This window comes from Panthera tigris, chromosome C2 (assembly GCF_018350195.1).
Source record: "Panthera tigris isolate Pti1 chromosome C2, P.tigris_Pti1_mat1.1, whole genome shotgun sequence".
NCBI classification, from domain to species: domain Eukaryota; kingdom Metazoa; phylum Chordata; class Mammalia; order Carnivora; family Felidae; genus Panthera; species Panthera tigris.
The window spans coordinates 79,344,399-79,363,461 of record NC_056668.1 but is presented as its reverse complement, the minus strand read 5'-3'; the positions used below and the strand labels follow the sequence as shown (position 1 = coordinate 79,363,461).

The window sequence follows — 19,063 nt, the reverse complement described above, 5'->3', positions numbered from 1 at the left end:
AAAATGTTAATTTCTTATTGGTTCCTTTCCCTCAATCCCTTATTGGTTCCCTATTGACTCTGCAGAGTCAATGAGAAGATATCCCATCTGCAGCCCATACAGTGCTAGAATAAATAGAACCCAAGGATAGGCAGCTATCCTGTGAGTTTAATGACAGCAAAAAAGGGCAGTCAGAGATTTTTATACCAACAAATTCTTGGAGCATAAAAGGGTCATTTTGATATTAAAATGAAAGTCACTTTAATGATAGTCTCTGCAGTATGTTATCACCTAATGCAAAAGAAATATTATCTTATACTAAAATCCAAGTAATTAACTCTGTCACCAACTAATCTTTGGCCTTAGTTTCAAGATCTGAAGGATAGAAGACAAGGCCCTCCGTCCAATGGATTCTTCTATTTGAGCTTCTTCAGGCTTCCAATGCTGCAAGAACTATGAGAGAGAAAAAGAAGGAACAAGAGAAAGGGAGAGGGAGAAAAGGGAAGAGAGAGATAGGTTGGCTTAGAGATAAAAACTATGTACAAAATTGAATTGAAGGCTAAAGTTTATTTCATTAGGTGAAGATAGCAATGACACGTGCAAAACAATCTTCCTGGTCATCTTAGAGTTGCTTTACATCAAGACTTTCAACCATGACTTCTGTCTCTCGTGCTCACTAACCTCATAAGATTCAGTCATCACGCACTTTGGGGATGCCTCACGAGAGAGGTACTAACTCTGGAAAATGCCAAGCTCTAGGATATCTTCCTTATGTCAAAATATGACACTCCAGGCAGGGTCCCTGGTTCCAACCTTGAGCCAGTCTGCCTGCCTGAATCAAAAGGGTAGAAGCCAAAGCTGAACCTATAGCCTCCACAATTGCTAGAAGCTAGAAGAAGGAGCCTTGTGCTCCCCTGAGTCAAAACACCTGAGGGAGGCCAAGGTCTCTACTCGAAGAAATAGCCTGAGGTTGAGAGATTTTTAGCCTAGTTTTGCTGGAACCATTTCCTATCCAAGGCACAGGGAACACACAGACTGAAGACTTGCTTCTTGTCCAGACCTGTTCTTCCCTTCAATATCCACCTTCTTTCCTTGATGGCAAGATGTGCCTGATGACATGAGAACCTTTGAAATCCATCCCTTAAAGTCTAAGCTAGAAACTAACCCTTAGTTCTTGGTACCGGGCCTCCAGAACCAAATTCCTCTCCAGCATCAGGCATGGTCAGCCAAGGAGACTAAGCCCCATGTGGGCAGGCCTGGAGAACGGGAGCAAGGGACAAGCAGAAGAGCAAATTTGTGCCAAGCATCTCCAGTGAAGTCCTTCTCCAGTGTGTCAAGTCCTTCTCCAGTGAAGCCTAAGGATTTAAGACACCTTGTGATCAACCTGGGTATTTATGTCCCACAAAAGAGGAGCTCAGCAGAGTTCCCAATCCCCCGGCAAGTTGCCTCTTTTCCAGTCTTTTCTGTCATTCATCCAGAAAGAATGGCAGCCCTACTTGTATTTAAGCAAAAGGAAATTGTGAATTTGAACTTGAGTGCCTATCACCCGGGGTTGAAAATACTTTTTTTCTTTTCCTCTTTCAGCCTATAAAAGTACCAGCTGTGACGGAGTGTTCTGTATTAGTTTCCTGTGCCTGCTAAACAAATTACCGTGAACTTGGAGGTTTAGGAAAACACACGTTTGTTCTCTTATAGTTCTGGAAGTGAGAAGTCCAAAATCAGTTTCACTGGGTCAATCACTCAGAAAGACAGAGTTCCTTCCAGAAGCTATAATCTGTGTCTTAGCCTGCATTCCTTAGCTCATGGCTCCTTCCTTCCTCTGCAAAGCCAGCAGCTTCGATGGAGTCTTGCTTCAGCATCACCTTGCCTTCCTCTGTGTCAAATCTCTCTCTGCCTCCCTCTTCTTTAAAAAAAAAAAAAGTTTATTTATTTATTTTGAGAGAGACAGCACAAGCGAGGGAGAGAGAGAGAGAATCCCACCTAGGTTCTTCACTGTCAGCATAGAGCCCAAATCAGGGCTCAAACTCACTGAACATGAGACTATGACCTGGGCTGAAGTCAGATGCTTAACCAACTGAGTCACTCAGGCATCCTTCTGCCTCCCTCTTATAAAGACACTTATGATTACATTTAGGGCCCACCCAGACAATTCAGGATGCTCTTCCCATTTCAGTACCCTTAGCTTGATTATTTCTGTAAAGTCCTTTTTGCTATGCAAGGAAACATTCACAGATTCCAAGGATTAGGACCTAGATTTCTTTGGGGGATATCCTAGGAAGTAGGAGAGGGTGGTGCATCTGACTCCTTCCAAAGTAAAATAAATCTGAGCGCTCACCAATGTGATGGGAGGTCAGAAAGCTGGCAGGCCCTCTTTCCTGGAGCATCCCCAAAGGTTATTCCAGTAGGCGGTAAGACTCTTACGGAGATCGGGCACAGCCAGTTGTAAACAGACACGTTCCTCGGACCATGGCAATGAGCAAGTGGCAGCACCCTGAATGTGTGTGCAGTGGGACCTCTCACTCCCCTATTTGAGAGTTTGTGCCCTTTCAGGAAAGCCCATTAGAGTCCCCTTCTAAACCCAGTGACTCTTTCTGGGCTTTCCTACTTCTGAACCTACCCTGGAAAGAGTGGAAAATAGCATGCATAGTGCTACAACATGCTAGACCCTCTGCTCCTGTCCCTGGTTTTGGGCCAGTGTCCTAAGGACAACCAAGGGCAGATGCAAGGGGTGGTGAGGAGTTCGAGGGACTCCATGAGATCCTGACACAAGTGGACAGTGTCTCAGTGCTGGAACCACGAAGATGACCTTCTGGAACATGATTGAAGGGTCCTGTTTCCCAGGGTAACTTCAGACCCTGTCTGGACTGAGAAGGGCCTGCGTTTGGGATGTTGGAACCTGCGGTACATACAAGAGTCACCTGTCTGAGCTGGTGCCATTTCCGATGGACACAGAGCCACAAGACCTCCTGAGCTCACTCCCAGAATCAGACACACCAGAAGCAAAGGAAAGGCAAAAGAAGGCATGCCCTGAAGTCTCATCCCCCAGGCTAAGATGTCTTGTTGCATAGCAGTTCCCATTTCTGCAGGCTGTCTACATTTGAGATCTGTACCCTCTGGATTCACCCTACCCAATACCCATGTTCCCTCCAGAGCTCAGGGAGCCCGAGAATTCCCAGAGTCTGTGGTTGACGGTGGCATTCCTCCTCTCTACAAAGAAGGACGACCTTGCCCCTGGGGAACCGTGGTCCCCTCCCCAATCCTAAAGGCATTTTTTTTAAACTCCCTTTATCCTTCCCAGTTGAATCTTCTCATTCCTGAATGTCTAATATTCGGAGTCCTGGGGTTACATTTAAATCGCGACTTCTGACTACCTTATTGGGTCTAGCATTTTCATTGCCTTCCTTTTCTATTATTTGATGCCTTCTTTTTATTTAATGACTTCCAAGGGCTCCCGTGGCACCCAGATTATGTAAGTGCCAGGGCTGGGATAAATGATGTCAGCAGCTTTACAGCCCGGAAGGAAAACATTTAAAGTGAATTTAATTTCATTCTCCTTTTATTCTAGCACCCAAAGACTAGAGGAAAATGATATGAAAGTTGTCTGTTTCTCTTTTTCTGCAACAAGGGGAGAATTTGCAAACAGAAAAGCTTTTTCCTAATATCAGTTTATTTTTCTTTTATAAAAGGCACTCAGAATATGGAGTGAGGCTGCATTGCCATTTCTTTGTTGTTCTTAATTTGAACATTCCAACGTGATTGCTTTTAAACGCATCTCCAGGGCTTCAGCTATTTTTAATTAGTGAGGCTTCCTTGTCTTTTGTCTTTTGTCTCTTTCTTTCTTTTTTCTTTCTTTCTTTCTTTCTTTCTTTCTTTCTTTCTTTCTTTTTGTCTGTTATCACTCTAGTTGATTTGTTTTCCATATTCGTGCTCCACAGCACCCCCCCCCCCACGTAATTCATCTATCTCCCTGTCATATCCATGGTTTTATAGAAGCTAGTAAAATGTTGCATTATCTGTGTCTATAAAGATAAGGTCTCCGGTTTTTCCTCAGGGCCTCTCATCACCTCTCCTCCTCATGCTTAGGAACAGAATCGAAAGTTTACGAGGATGCCTTTCCTGCAATGGGGAGAACCCCATTATGCTATATTATAAAAGACAATTATGAAATTAGAGGTGGAAGACTAAACATTTTAACCTCTCTGCAATTTTACAGGGGAGGAAACTGAGGCTCAGCCTGGCTGATGCCACAGGCACACTTGAAGTCCGAGCTGGTCTCTGGGAGGCGGGGTGGGGGGGGGGGGACGGGGGTTGCCCTGAGAGGCCAGCACTGCGGCCACCCAGCCACCCAGGGCTCTGAGGCTACCTCTGACTGCAGTCCCACACCTGTTCTGCAGTGTGGGTCATCCCCTGGGCTCCCACCTCTCCTCCCCTGGAAGCTTAGTGGCTGCTCTGGAATTTCTCTGCCAGAGCACAGCTGCGGGGTTCTGTAGCTGAAAAAGGACAGAATGAAAATGAAAAAGAAGTTATCGGGTTCTAGTCTGATCTTTGACGCTGATCAGCCGTACAAATTTTGATGAGTCATTTGAGTCTCTAAATTTCTGTTTACTCTTTGTGAAATGGAAATGAAATCTACCTGGCCCAACAGCATAAGGAATAGAGTCAATGACATTGTGATGGCAACATAACGGGACGGCTCGTAGCTACACTTGGGGTGAACGTAGCATCATGGAGGAACTTGTCAAATCACTAAGTTGCACACCTGAAATTAATGCAGCATTGTGTCAACTATACTAAACAAACAAACAAACAAACCTACCTGGTCTGTAGCACAGGATGGTGATAAATTCCCTCTCTTGAAATTCTTTATTCTTGCTTCCCAGACGCTCATCGTTTCTGATTTCCTTCACTTCCACGGTCATTCCTTTCAACCTCCCCTCTGAGGCTATTTCCTTTCACACACCACCTCATATGGGCTCCCCTCAGAAGCCTGGCTAGGCTGGCCCTACTTCTCTGCCGGCTCTGCACACTTTTCCTGGAAATTTCACCCTTTGCTCTAAGTCAATTATCATCCATGAGTTATGATTCCCAGATCTTATCTCCAACCAGAGCTCACTCCTGAGGGGAATGTCTATCTTCTTATTCACTATTCCCCCTTGAGTGGTCCCCAGTGCCTTAACTCAATATGCCGACCACAACCTATTATGCGTCCCCTAAATCTCTCTTCCTCTATTGCTTGTCTTGGTGAATGGCACCCTCTGCTACTCTTGCTCACATCAAAAAAGTGGAAATCCTGTTAGTTTCCCCGTAAATCCCCAGCCACCTTGAATGGGCTGCGATACTCTCTGATTTCCTTCTCCTGAATTTCTTTCCATTTCATACCATTTTATCCATTGTCATTGCCTAGTCAAGGGTCTGATCGTCTCAGACCCAGACGATTTCCACTACCTTTAACTTGTCTTTTCTTCTCTCGGTTTATCCCTTTCCAGTTCATCTTCGGCGCCTGCTCTATGCTTAACTACCCCAAACACAAATCTGACCATACTGTCAAAATGCTTAAAAGTCCTTTACCATCTAAAAAAAAACCCAAAAAAGGGTAAAAACTCTTTCACAATGTTCCTCATGCCAACTCTCCAAGCTCCTTTATCTCCCCATTAATACATACACACACACACACACAAACATACTCACCACCACCCTATACCACTCTTTGGCACTATACCAAAGTTCTTAATTCTTATTAGAGGTCTCAGATCTGCATATAGCAGACCCCTTCTGCATTATCTTTGTACTCTTCAAGCCTGTTTCTTTGATGTTTTCACCCATAGTGGAGAACCTTGGAAGCCATTAGCATGCCACTTGATCTTTCCCCTCTGATCATGTTAGTAGGGCTGGCGTCGATTCTGAAGCTTGGCTGGGTTTGTATTCCCCACCAAGAATTGAAAATCTAGACTCAGAGCTATAAATTAGATACCTGTGGTTTAGCAGTTTTCTTTTCTGTCCTTATTCAACTCCCTCATGTGGCGTGGCAGTAACCTGCCTTGGCAAAGCGGGATGCCCATCAGCCATTTCCACTTTTGTCTTAGCAAGATGAAATGGGTTTCTTTTACTTGCTACCAAATGAGTCGGTCATTCATCAATGTGTGGAACATCTACTTTTCCTCTGACTGAATCATTCTCCAACTCTTTTCATCTTATGAGTTTTCACTCATCCTCAAGACCTAGCTCAACTATTGCCTCCTTTGCAAAGTCTTCGATACTCCCTCTCTTACAGAGAAATTTATGTACTCCTGCCTGTGAACTGTCCCTGTATTGGCTATCACACCTAGTCATTTCTAAGTTTTTAAGACAGTCTTGTGCATACGACCACGAGTTTCTGATGGTAGGGACTATGTCATATTCATATTTATATCTCTGGCACTAGGCAAGAGCCTTCACACATGGAAGACACTCCTACATTTATCTTAAATGAGTGAACTGATACTTATGAAAAGTACCTGTAAACAATTAAGGTCTCGGGGCGCCTGGGTGGCTCAGTCGGTTAGGCATCTGACTCCGGCTCAGGTCATGATCTCGCAGTCCGGGAGTTCAAGCCCTGCATCAGGCTCTGTGCTGACAGCTCAGAGCCTGGAGCCTGTTTCGGATTCTGTGTCTCCCTCTCTCTCTGACCCTCCCCCGTTCATGCTGTCTCTCCCTGTCTCAAAAATAAATAAACGTTAAAAAAAAAATGATTAAGGTCTCTGCAACTATTAGATGGAAATTTCAAAAGACAGCTATTTTCTTCTTGAATAAAACTAAGGTCTTCCTTCTGATCTAATCACTAGATGATCCCATAGGTCATCCCTTCAGTCCTAACATTCTGATTAATGCTTTGTCCTGAATTTTATATTCATATATTATTAAATGATCAACATTCCATACAAATTAAGACAAATGTGAGAGGAAGGAGACTGATATACCTAGCAATTTAGAGAAATAAAAAGCTACATGCTAATAGATCAGCCTTCCAAACAGCACTCTGCCTTTTATTTGAGGTCGCTTTAAGGTTGAATTGTCACAAAATATTTTGACAGCCTACTTCAACATTTTATTTTCACTTTAGAGTTACCAGGTATGGCAAAAAAAACCCTTTTTGTTTCCACCCCTAAAAATGCTTCTTAGTTTCAGAAAGAAATTGAAAAATTCTCATGTGCCATCTCAAAACAGAACTCATTCACCCTCCATCCATCTAGGAGAAAGACTTGTCTCCCTACAGATACCACCCCAAAAAAGTATGAACAAGCAGCAGCCTGAACTGTACTTTGAGGCCCAAGGAAAATTCTAGATCAGAATAGGTAAGAAAATCAGGAGAACTAAGCTTTAATACTGAATGTAACATTGGATATGACACCTTTCCTTCCTAAACCTCACTTTTGTCACTTATGAAAAAAAAAAAGAGTCCTCAGTATTTGAGGAATTGTCTTCCATGGCTTGGTGACAGAAACAGAACCAAAAACCCAGTGTAGATTACCCTTTATTTCAACCAACAGCTAATCAACGTAGGCAATGTGCCATGAGGCAGAGTCCATTCAAAAAGCGAAAGAAATTGATATATTTATCCCTGTAGTTAAAATCCTAAGAAAGTTAGAATAATTTCTTACTTTTAGAAAACAAAAACAAAAAATAGACCACATTCAAGTTTGTGCAGAGAAGCACAGCTGGGTAAAAAAAAATTGGAATATGTGTCATGTGAAAAAAAAAAAAGTGGGAGGAGGAAATGAGATAGCTAGAGGGAAAAGAGAGTACGTGGGTGCTGTGAGGGGGCCAAAGCATGGGTTTCTCTGCAAAACTGTAGAGGGCTTTCTTTGAAGCAGTGATTAGACTTGCTCTGTTCTAGCCCTAAAGCTCCTTGGGAGGCAATAAGTCCTTCATCGCTAGAAGAACTTAAGCAGAGTATGGATGACTCTTGGAGAGGTATGGTAGAGCAAGTTCAAGTATAGAATGATGGGTTAAAACACAGTCTCTAGCACAGGTTCAAGTTCTGAATAATGGATTAGCACATAGCCAGGGAATGCTAAGATTCTCTCCCTTAGGTCCTAACCACATGTGGCTCTGGGGCAGCCCTCAGGCCGGGATCAGAGGGCATTGCTGAACCACTGGGAGGCAGTCAGGATTGTTACAGTCCTGAAATACACCAGATGTGGGTTTACAGATTTCTAAGGAGGGAGAGCAGATAAAACAGCCTTGGGCTGTAATGGCCGTGGCCTAGTCCCAGTGAGCAATGGATTTTCTTTGTGACTGGATATACTCAGGCAGGTAAAGCCTTTGCTATTTAATCCCCTAGGTCAATCTCTTGATTCAGCTCCTTCCAGGTGGAATATTAAATAGCATATTTCAGTTTTTTAAAACTAGTGTCTGATTTGTTCAGTTGTCCATCTCCCTAAGACTACCTGATGGGAACTTACACTAATAGGAATCAAGGGAGTTTAAAACACCTGCTGAGATGCAGCAGCGTATTCTCTTTATAGACAATTTCCGAAGAAGCAATTTCAGTGAGGCCAAATCTTGATGGGATGCATAAGAACAGAGAGGCAATAAGTTGATGGACTTCATTATAATACAAATTTTTAAATGTAGCAACTTATAATGTAAAAGTTGCCTGGAAGCATGGAATTCCTATAGCTAAATGAAAGGGACTAGGAGACAAGCAGAATTATTTTGCTTTTGACTTTTGTCTTTGGTAAAGAGAAATCATTGAGTATCATAGCACTGAGGAAGATCTAAAGACAGCTTCCCTCTCCTGTAAATGTTGGAAAACACCTAAATCTTTAGCAGTAGAGAAATGCATAAATAATTCTTATATATTTGTACAATGAAATACTATGCAGAAATTAAAATGAATGAAAAATGTAAGTGGTGATACTTTAAAAATTTGTAAGCTACTATTCATAAAGATTTTTAAAGCACAAAGCAATATAACATATTATTTATAATTGCCTACATATATAGTAAAAACATAAAACCTTGGACAAGAAGAGTAAACACTGAATTGATGATAGTATTTAGTTCCACAAGGAGAGAGGGGAAAGGGAGCATAACTGGGGAGATTCAACTTTGTTTATGAATTTATTTGATAAAAATTTTGGAATGAAATTTTTTAAAAAATTAAATATCTTCAGCATGGTGATTTCCCTAATACAGTCAAATCCCTTTTTGCTTTATTGGTTCTCAAAATTTATTTTTAATTCATTGCTTCAGAATCACCTGAAGAGCTTGCTTAAACACAGATTTTTGGACCCACTCCTAAAATTTCTGACTCAGTCATTCTAGGGTTGAGCCCAAGAGTTTGTGTGTCTAACAAGTTACCAAGTAATTTTAATGTAGTTGGGTCACATGTTGAGAACCAATGTCTTGCAATATAGTTACTCACTAGTGACTATGCATTCAAACTTTGAACTGCCTAAGGATGGAGATTTTAGCTGAATCCTTATAGCTTCCATCTAGCAAATAGACCATCAATTCATATTTGTAAATTGAAAGAACTCATCATTTCAAAAACTACACACACACACACACGCACATTCTGCAGTATGATAGCCACTCAAGAGTATGCAAAATAAATAATACATTAATGGTTAACAACTTGGCAATTTTAGAAAAGCAAATAAAATGTTACCTAGGGTGGTAGATCCTCCTTGGGGATGGCTTCAAGATATGGTCAACAGTATTCTCATCCTCATCAAGATGTACCTCTCAAGTCAGAGGACTTGAGGAGTTCCTAGGGAAGCCCAGAGTAAAGAGAGTGGACAAAAACAGAGACACTAGATTGGAATACTACACTAGATTGATTTCATCATGTAATACCTACTCATTCACTCCCTCCCCCCACCCCCCCCACCCCGCCCCGAGAAAATCCACAAAGATCTGGGAAGCTTCACAAAGAGCTCTGGGAAGCTTATGAGGGCTCTTCTCTGTAGGCCAGGAATGACCGTGAGAACTCGGACCATAAAAATGGACTCCTTGGATCCAGTGGGTAGGATGGGATCCTCGGATATCAGAGGCCAAGCGGTGGGACTTAATCACCAGAGATGAGCTGGATGTGCTTACCATAACAAGCAGCAGAGTGAAAGCAGAAATCAAGAGGGTTTGACCTACAGAGACTTTCAGCATTGTTTAATTGATCAGAGTGTCCCTAGAACTGAAATGGACGGGCAGCTTTACTTGATTCTTCCGAGGAGCGAGGCTTAATTTTAAGCTCTGTCATGTGAGCTCTCTGTGGCTTTGGGCAAGTTACTCAAATACTTTGAACATCGGTTTTTATATTTGTAAAAAAGCAGAGGTATACATTTTCATCCTAATGCCAAGTTTATGAATTATAAAATGAATGAATATTTAATAAGATAACATTTGTAGAGTATTTTTAATAAATTAGAAAGTAAACAAACGTAAGCAACTGTCATCTTTATTATCAGCAGTATTTATAAAGAAGCTGGTATAAGTCTGTGACATAATGATGTGTCAAGAAGACACAGTCCAGTAAAGTCTAACTTTTTTCTTCTCAGAACTTTTATCTCAATTGGAAAGTTAAGATAAACATAGATACGTACGAGGTAGCCCTAATGTATGTGTAAGAAAGCTTTTAGCTAAAGTACAGGAGACCCAAATTAGTGTTTTAACATTTTTTTTAATGTTTTATTTATTTTTGAGACAGAGAGAGAGACAGAGTACGAACGAGGGAGGGGCAGTGAGAGAAGGAGACACAGAAGCAGGCTCTAGACTCCCAGCTGTCAGCACAGAGCCCAGCGCAGGGCTCGAACTCACCAACCGCGAGATCATGACCTGAGCCAAAGTGAGACCCTTAACCAACTAAGCCACCCAGGTGCCCGAAACTACTTTTTAAAAATTAAGAGAATGTGTTAGGTCATACATATGAAAAGCAAAGTAAAAATGTTGTTGTTTTTTATTGCTGTTGGGGATAAGTTTAAATACCACAGTTCAACAAAGCCACCAATAACCCAGTGTCCTCACGTGTCTCCACTGTGCCTTCTGCAGCACAGGACTTCAGACTGCATTGCCAGTCTCAATATGATTGACAAAAGCTTTCATGCTTTTCATGCTTCTTTATCCATAATCAGCAAGAAAGAGATGTCCCAGCAGTGCCCCAAAAAAGTCTTAAGGTTTACTGTGATTGGTTGTGCCCAGCCACGGACCAATGCCTAGGACCAAGGGATGGTACATTCCAAATGACTTAATCCATTCTAGCATCAATACCAGACTGGAAGTGAGTTGATCTTGTCCAACAACACGGCTAAAAATGAACGGGGGTGGGGGTGGAGGGCTATTTACCAAAACAGTTCAGAATGCCACAGTTAGGGAGGTAACAGGTATCAGAGAAGGACTGGGAGCAGAAGGAAGGAGAAAGGAGGAGAAGGACACAGAAAAATATTAAAAATCTGTCCACTGCAATGACAAATAGGCAAATCACCTGAGAAGAAAAGCATGAAAGCCAGGAGGTTCCAGATAACACTGTGGTGGTGTTGACTTGAGTGGTCTTATGAGTACATCATGTTAATCTGTGTATAACAACAAACAAATGGTGATGAAGAAGATGTTGGGGAGAAGTCTGGTAAAATCATTGCCTTCTGTCCTTATGTTTGGGGAGTAAGTGGGAGAACTTTGATGGACAATAAGGAATAAAGAGCTATGTTCTAGTTAAATTAGTAAATCTTGACTTTCATAATGTGTATTTTATAGTCAAATAAATTGTTACCAGGGATAGCAATTCTAGAGTCGCTTAATGTATTCCTTCCTAAAGTGTGCCATTTGACCTTAATGTAGCATTAGAGCTGAAAATGTACTTTTATATTTTTTATACAAGAAAGATATAATTAACCAGCAATTAACTGAGAATGCATTATCTTTCTTAACTATTTGAACTCTACTTTGAAAGCTTGAATTTCTTTGAAATATTTCTTATTTTAATAGAACTGTTTCATATCTGGAGAACAATTTTACCATCTTAATGGGTCCTATTCCAGAGACATCTGAAACATGGGAAGAAGAGAACTACTTATGTGACCTAGAATATTTACCTGAGACCTTGAGAGCTCTATCAGCTTCAGTGGCATAAAAGCCTACTTAGCAAAAATTGACCTCATTTATACTTTTCAATGAAATTTCTCAGTTCTGAAAATCCCAGCCTCAAGACCACTTTTCATAGGATATACATATAAGAGCAGAGAGGGGGAAGATATGGCCACTATCCAGTCATAAGTGAGGCAGATTCCATGGCCTGTAGAATAAAGACTGAGACCTAATAGCTTGTATTTGCTTCGGGCTAAAAATGTCCAAGCCTGAGTCTTACTGAAACCTGGGTGTGAGAGATTAAGCAGGGAAAGGGGTGCTTAAAGCGGAGGTTATGAATTTTATTTGTTTGTTTATTCATTTACGTAGCAAAACTGAAACGATTATATTAAGTATGTGAAAGGAAAGATTACAAACAGTTCTTTGGAAATCGTACCCCTAATCAGGTCACAGAACCAAATCTCAACCCCAGAGCCTAAATCCAATTCTCCTCTGACAATAACAGAGAAGTAATACCCATGTGTGTTATATACAGAAGAGCTAAATTAAGATGGTCTGGAGCTGATCTGCTCTTAATTCTCCAGCAAGTCACAATTTCCCTCTAATTCACTTCTTTCCCCTAAGATACAGTGGGGAGAGCACTAGATTGGAAATCAGACGACCTGTTTCCAACACCACACCGGCTGATGACATCTTTGGGCGAGTTATTTAATCTCTCTGATTCTCAGCCTCTTCGTATGTAAAAGGATATTAACACTTTCAAAGCTAACTGAGATTATGTTGTAAAAATGTATCCTATGTCATTATACCTATAATTTATCTGTTCTACCCAGAATAAAACAATTTAGGCTTACAAGCCAAATTTAAATACTAATGAAAAGAAGAAAAGAAAAAAAGAGGGAATAACTGACACCTCTCTTCTTTCCTAGTAGTCTATAAAAACCTCCGTTAGAGCATTTGATGATTTTTAATGAATATGTCTTATCTGCTAGACTCAGTTCCCTGAAAGCAGGAGCCTCGTCATACAAATTCTCTCCCAGTCTCCAGCAAGTCCTTGACACTGAAGCACATTCTAGGTAATGAAAAACTGAACTCCTCAAATGAAAGCACTCATTTTCACTTCTAAAGAATTCCAGGTGGTCATTGATGTATTTGCTGCCTCGTCCTGTGGGTATGTATCCTGACTTCTCTGAAGACGATCTCTCCAGGTACTACCGTTCCATCTCCTTGGCGTGAAAGTCCCTCTGTTTGCTGGGACAGCCCCAGCACCTCCATTCCAAGACTGAATCATTCTTTTTTCTTGGGTCTAATTAAGTGAAAGACTATCTCCACTGAGTTTTTTTTTTCTTCCTCATAATCAATACCGTTAACTGCTTCTTCCTGTCTTTCTATAATTATGGGAAGCTATTTTGTATCAATTGTCTTGTTCTCGCTCAGATGCAGACCTGTTGTGTAGTGGAACATGAAGAAATTTCAGGGACAAAACTAACATTCACATCAGGTTAATGAAACACACCAGTTATCTAGAAGAGCAGATTCCTTGGGGCAGTGTGGTAGAATAAGAGGTAAGAGAGGGGAGTTAGGCTTTGCCCCATCTCTGCCCCATCTCTGCATCTTTGCTACTCACTGGGTATCTTGGGCAGATGGCTTCACCTCTCCATATGTCAGCCTTCAGTAAAATGAATAATGAGGACCAGATGATCTTTGAGCCCTCTTCCATGTCTGATATTTGGAATTAAAGGTATATTTTACGTCACCATAAAACAGAATTGTCTGTGTATTGAGAATAGCGTGAGCCAAGGCCAAGAACAATGGTCCTGCGCTAGGATCAAGAGTGAATTTGCATGATCTTGGAATAAACAAATGTGAAAGAAGTCTTAGTGAATCTTTTTCTCTGTAAGTGTGAGCCCCGTGGTTGGTGGATAGCAAAGCAAGCCCTACTGGGACTTACTTCATAAGATGGATAAAGAAAACTGAAATGATTGAAGCTTCCAGTATAAGTGAGTCTGATCATCACATGCTGCCATGGCAATTAAAATCCAAACCATGTGCTGTATCTTTCTGGTGTCACCTACGCCTAACATAGAATGGCCACTGATGTCATTTTCCCCTGTCAACTGCGGCATTAAGAAAGAATGTTGTCACCAAGTAAATAGAGATTTGTGCCATTTGAGACTACTCACAGACCATTCGTTTATTCTTCAGTGAGCACTGAGAACCTACTCTGCCGCATGACATGCTGAGTGAAATATACCTATGAATCGGACATACATCTACTCATTGGAAGTTTACACACAAATACTCTCTTACGTACATTTATATAGCTATAATAAATGTTAGGGAGTGGTAAATAAGCACCGTGGAGAAAATGCAGAGTAGGTACTCAGAGAAGACAGCTCTTCCAATTGAGGGTGTAAAGAAAGAATTTTATGAAGCAAGAAGAATGTAAAATAAGTCTTGAAGGCTGGTTTAGATTTGGGCCTGTGGAAATGACAAGACATAGCAAAGGCGAAGAAGGAGAGGCTAGAGGGGCACCTGAGTGGCTCAGTCTGTTAAACATCCAACTCTTGATTTCAGCTTAGGTCATGATACCATGGTTTGTGAGATCGAGCCCCATGTCGGGCTCTGTGTTGGCAGGGCAGAGCCTGCTTGGGATTATTTCTCTCCCTCTCTCTCTCTGCCCCTCCCCTGCTCATGCTATCTCTCCCTTTCTCTCTCTCTCTCTCTCCCTTTGAAAAATAAATAAATATACATTTTTAAAAAAGAAAGAGAGGCTAGAAAGCACAGCATATGTGACAAGAAAATTAGTACCACTAACATTCAAAGCTTACCAACTACTTACCACATACTAAAAACTTGCAAAACATGGTCTATTGAAGCCTCGTAATATTAAGGGCTTGGTTCCATTAGTGTGCCTATTTTTATTTTTTATTTTATTTTATTTTATTTTATTTTATTTTATTTTATTTTATTTTATTTTTTAATGTTTATTTATGTTTGAGAGAGAGAGAGAGAGAGACTGAGCATGAGTAGGGAAGGGGCAGAGACACAGAGAGAGAGACAGACAGAATCCAAAGAAGGCTTCAAGCTCTGAGCTGTCAGCTCAGAGCCCGACTCGGGGCTCAAACCCAAGAACCGTGAAATCACGATCTGAACGGAAGTCTGACACTTAACCGGCTGAGCCACCCAGGCGCCCTAGTATGCCTATTTTTAGATGGGGAAACTAAGGCCTAGAAAAGAGGAGTTCCTTGTTCAAGCCCTCCCATTAAATGAAGTAGCATGTTGTTCAGGATTGCTGAGGTCTGTGGTTGTGGCAAGGAGGAAGGAAAACACTATCTACACGGTTAATGTTGGCTAGATGATAAACAGGCTAGAATGCTACACTCAGTGAATCAAACTTAGGAAGAACGCAGATGAACTAACTAGGAAGTAAAAAATAATACCTTCCATACATTAGAAAAGAGCTATGCTCCATACGTTTATTAAAATGTGAAAAATCAACATTCCTCTGTCACCTTTGTCAGTGTTGAAGTGCAAATTGTCAGTCAGATCTGAAAGGGATATCACTCTCCCTCCCAGTACAACCCCCTACTGATGAAGGTGGGAAAACTGAGGCTGAAGGATAATTAACTTTGACCAAATGCTCCATTCAATTTAGGCTTTAAGTAAAGAATAAATATATATGTGGAGTCATGACTACATAATTCTTGCCAATTATTTTCATACTGCTATTGGGGACTGACAACTAAAGATAGTACTAAAAAGGTAAGATCCCCAGGCACTCATATAATCTATGCACCACACAGAAAACAATTAAGTTATGTTCTCTTCTGTACTTTAATCATAATAATGTGATTCTATTATTTCACTGAGTTGATTGGTTACCAGATGTCCACAAGGCATTTAACACTGACAGATCCCCTAAGTGGACACACATTAATTCCCTCATAAATGTCTTGTAAATAAAAGGTGCACCAGAACCTCGAAGGATCTTCTGTTTTCACAGAGATTGGTAAAGTGGCTTGGATTTTCTCTTGTTTGATCAGCTGTTCAGGAATTAAATTCTACTCAGCCACGTTCAGATTAAAAGGTATATTATCTAACGCAAATATTTTCTATAAAAGATGAAGTTCCTGTTAGATGTTTTATATACTGCTATCAGTAAGCTCACACTGTGGGGATTTGCACTGAGTTTTTGTACTTATATTGGGTTTATTGTTCTAGCAGCTCTTCAAAAATACCGGTGATAGTTAGAACATACATCCCCAACGGGGCATATATTTAGAGTCTCTGAGTTACATCAGCAACGTTCTTATCTCTATCTTGAATGGTACTATTTAGTATGTATTATAATACTACTAATAATAGTAACATGTATTGAGTGTTTTTATTATAGTTTGCATTTTTATCTGGTGCCTGCTTTAATCAAATCCAAAGAAGGCTTGAGATCTCTCCTTCATTTATTCTGCAATTACGAAATCGTGCTCTGATACCTTCATTTGGATAGTATTCGCTGAGGCGAACCAACATATGTTATTTGCAACCCATACTATCCTCACCTGGAAACTTATGGTACAAGAAATATTTTTCCCCTGAGAAAAAAAAATTAGGAGCTTGCTTTTAAAACATAGGCACTCTTTTGGCCACATTCAGTTACAGAGAGGGTTGTCAAAGAATATATAAAAGCAATAGTATTTCTGTAGATAAATGTCCACAAACAAGAAACACATTTTAAAGGCTCAGAATTTCATTTTAGCTTTTAAGCCAGCTTCTTTCCTTCAACTCCCAAATGATTTTTCCTTTCCACTTTTCATATATTTTACAGATTAGCCTGGTGGAATAGTTGGACACTCCAGTCTGCTTACCCATAAATACTCATATCAATATATAATTTTAAGTGTATGTAATGTGTAATTGATATTTGTGGCAGCCTTTCCCAGTAACGTCCACTGGATTAAAGTTAAGAATTCATAGAGTTATCTGAAATTATTTCTGTTTGAAATGACCCAAACTATAAGAGTTTCCATTTAGGACAAAATCTTTATTACCACAGGAAATTTTGAATCATATGTCTGTGAGATTTGGCATGCATACCTCAAGTAACTTGACCGAAATCACAACTGCTAATCACATATTTTTGAGCAGAAAGATACACAATGAGAAACAAATTCTTGTGTTTCATAATGTCGTCATAATTTTATTTTGTATTTACAGTCTCCAATTTCTAATGCAAGGGTCTTGCTGAGGATTGGGGAGTTAGGGAAGAGGGATGAGGTTTGGAGGAAAGGAACCAGGTCTTATATGGACAACAATAATTAATAAAGCTAACAGGAAGTGAAAGTCTTCCAGAAGAAATTCTTGCAGCCGGCTTTGCGTTCTCGGGGTGCCATGGCAGGGTTTGAGTTAGTGGATCTCTGCAGTTCCAGCCTCATTTCATCCTGCTCAGCCGCCTGGGACAAGTCTTCGGGTTCCAGGGCATCGTTCTCTGTCTGGTTGGGTTCAGACAGGAGCTCCGCCAAGAAGTACTTGGCCAGTTCCTGTATAGGGTAAGAGACAGAGAGAGAGAGAGAGAGAGAGAGAGAGAGAGAGAGATAAGGGATTAAGGTGATGGTGATGGAGAAAAAGAAATGGAAAAAACCTGATTTGGAAAGCAGATTCAGCTACACCCAAAACCCAATGTTCACAGCTGTGCACTTTTGTCACACTTAAAATCAGCTAAGGATATAAAAATAAGGGTAGATGTTATAATCATCAAGTTACATAGACAGGCTTGAAAAGCTCAAATGTTTCTGCAAGTTTTCTGCCTTTATAGGCTTAACACACACACACACACACACACACACACACACACACGCAGAAATGGTAGATTGTTAATACAGTTTTGCAAAGATAAAACATGTGCCAACAGTTTGTTTAATTCAATTTCAATTTCCAGCTCAGGAGCTACAAACTGGAATTGTTCTTACCGTTTTTGTTAAGTTAACTGTGGGGAAGGAGACCCTTCAGAATCTTAAACATACTGTGTTCTGTCTGTAGACTGCCCTTTAGGAGCATGGGAAGGAGGTACTGCTGAGGAAGGTAGTAGCTTCAGAGGTCCGCGCTTTCAGCACCTGGGCCAGCACCTCCGTGTTTAACACTGGGGGATGCCTCTTCCTTTAGTGCTCAGCTACCCAGGTCTTGAAATTTTCTTTAATGCCAAAGAACTTACCTGAACTGTGGCCAACTGCGCTGATCAGAGGGGAAAAAAGAGGTAAGAGGAGATTCTGGACTTTGAAAGTTTTCCTGAGAGATTTGGGAGCGGAGGGACCCAGAAAAGCACCGACACTCTGCAGGGCCACCTCTTAAATCCACCCCAGGGGGGAAAGGCAAAGCCTGAGAAGAGACTGGGGGATTCAAAAGAGGGGGAAAAAAAGACGTCGAGGAAGTCTCCTTACCTGCTTCCCCGCGGCAGCAGCCAGGGACTTCTGCAGAAACTGACGGAGTCGAGGATCGGAGGGCGCGCCGGTGACACCGCCCAGAGCCAGGACGATGGACAGCGCGGCCAGCGCGCACTGGAGGCGGCAGGACAGCATCTCAGCGGCGCTGGGGAAGCCGAGCCAGACGGTTGGTCAAACTCTAGGAGCGGATCCGCAGGCAGCAGCGATGGCTCTGAAACCTGCGACTCCTAAAGCGGCTTGTGTTCTCTCCACCGGCTCCCCCCCTTTTAAACTCTCTCTCTGACGTCAGACTAGGAGGCGCCCCCAGATCTCACCAGCGCTTTTACGCACCATTACCCTCGTGAAATCAATCACAGAAGTAAGAGGAGGCTACACAATCCAAAGTGGCTTTCTTAAAAAAAAAAATAATAATAATAATCCTGCACACCCACAGGCCCACATGATTTTACACTTTCCACACTATCTATACCACCTTTTATATTCAGTCACTGCTGCTCACATACACATTCCATGATTTCACTCATACACATGCCCATGTATACACTAAATCACACACACACTCAAACACTCAGCCTTGGAGGAGACAA

The 19,063-nt window shown here is 41.4% G+C and overlaps 1 protein-coding gene across 1 annotated transcript; it reads right to left on the bottom strand.

Annotated features, from left to right (window-relative positions):
- Positions 1–17,233: 17,233 nt before the first annotated feature.
- Positions 17,234–18,698, bottom strand: SST (somatostatin). Its single transcript, XM_007083568.3, has 2 exons — positions 18,474–18,698; positions 17,234–17,576 (listed from the first exon to the last, which is right to left on the bottom strand). The coding sequence occupies exons 1-2, from the start codon at positions 18,609–18,611 to the stop codon at positions 17,364–17,366; spliced, it is 351 nt and encodes a 116-aa protein (XP_007083630.1). The 5' UTR covers positions 18,612–18,698; the 3' UTR covers positions 17,234–17,363.
- Between the last annotated feature and the right edge of the window lie 365 nt (positions 18,699–19,063).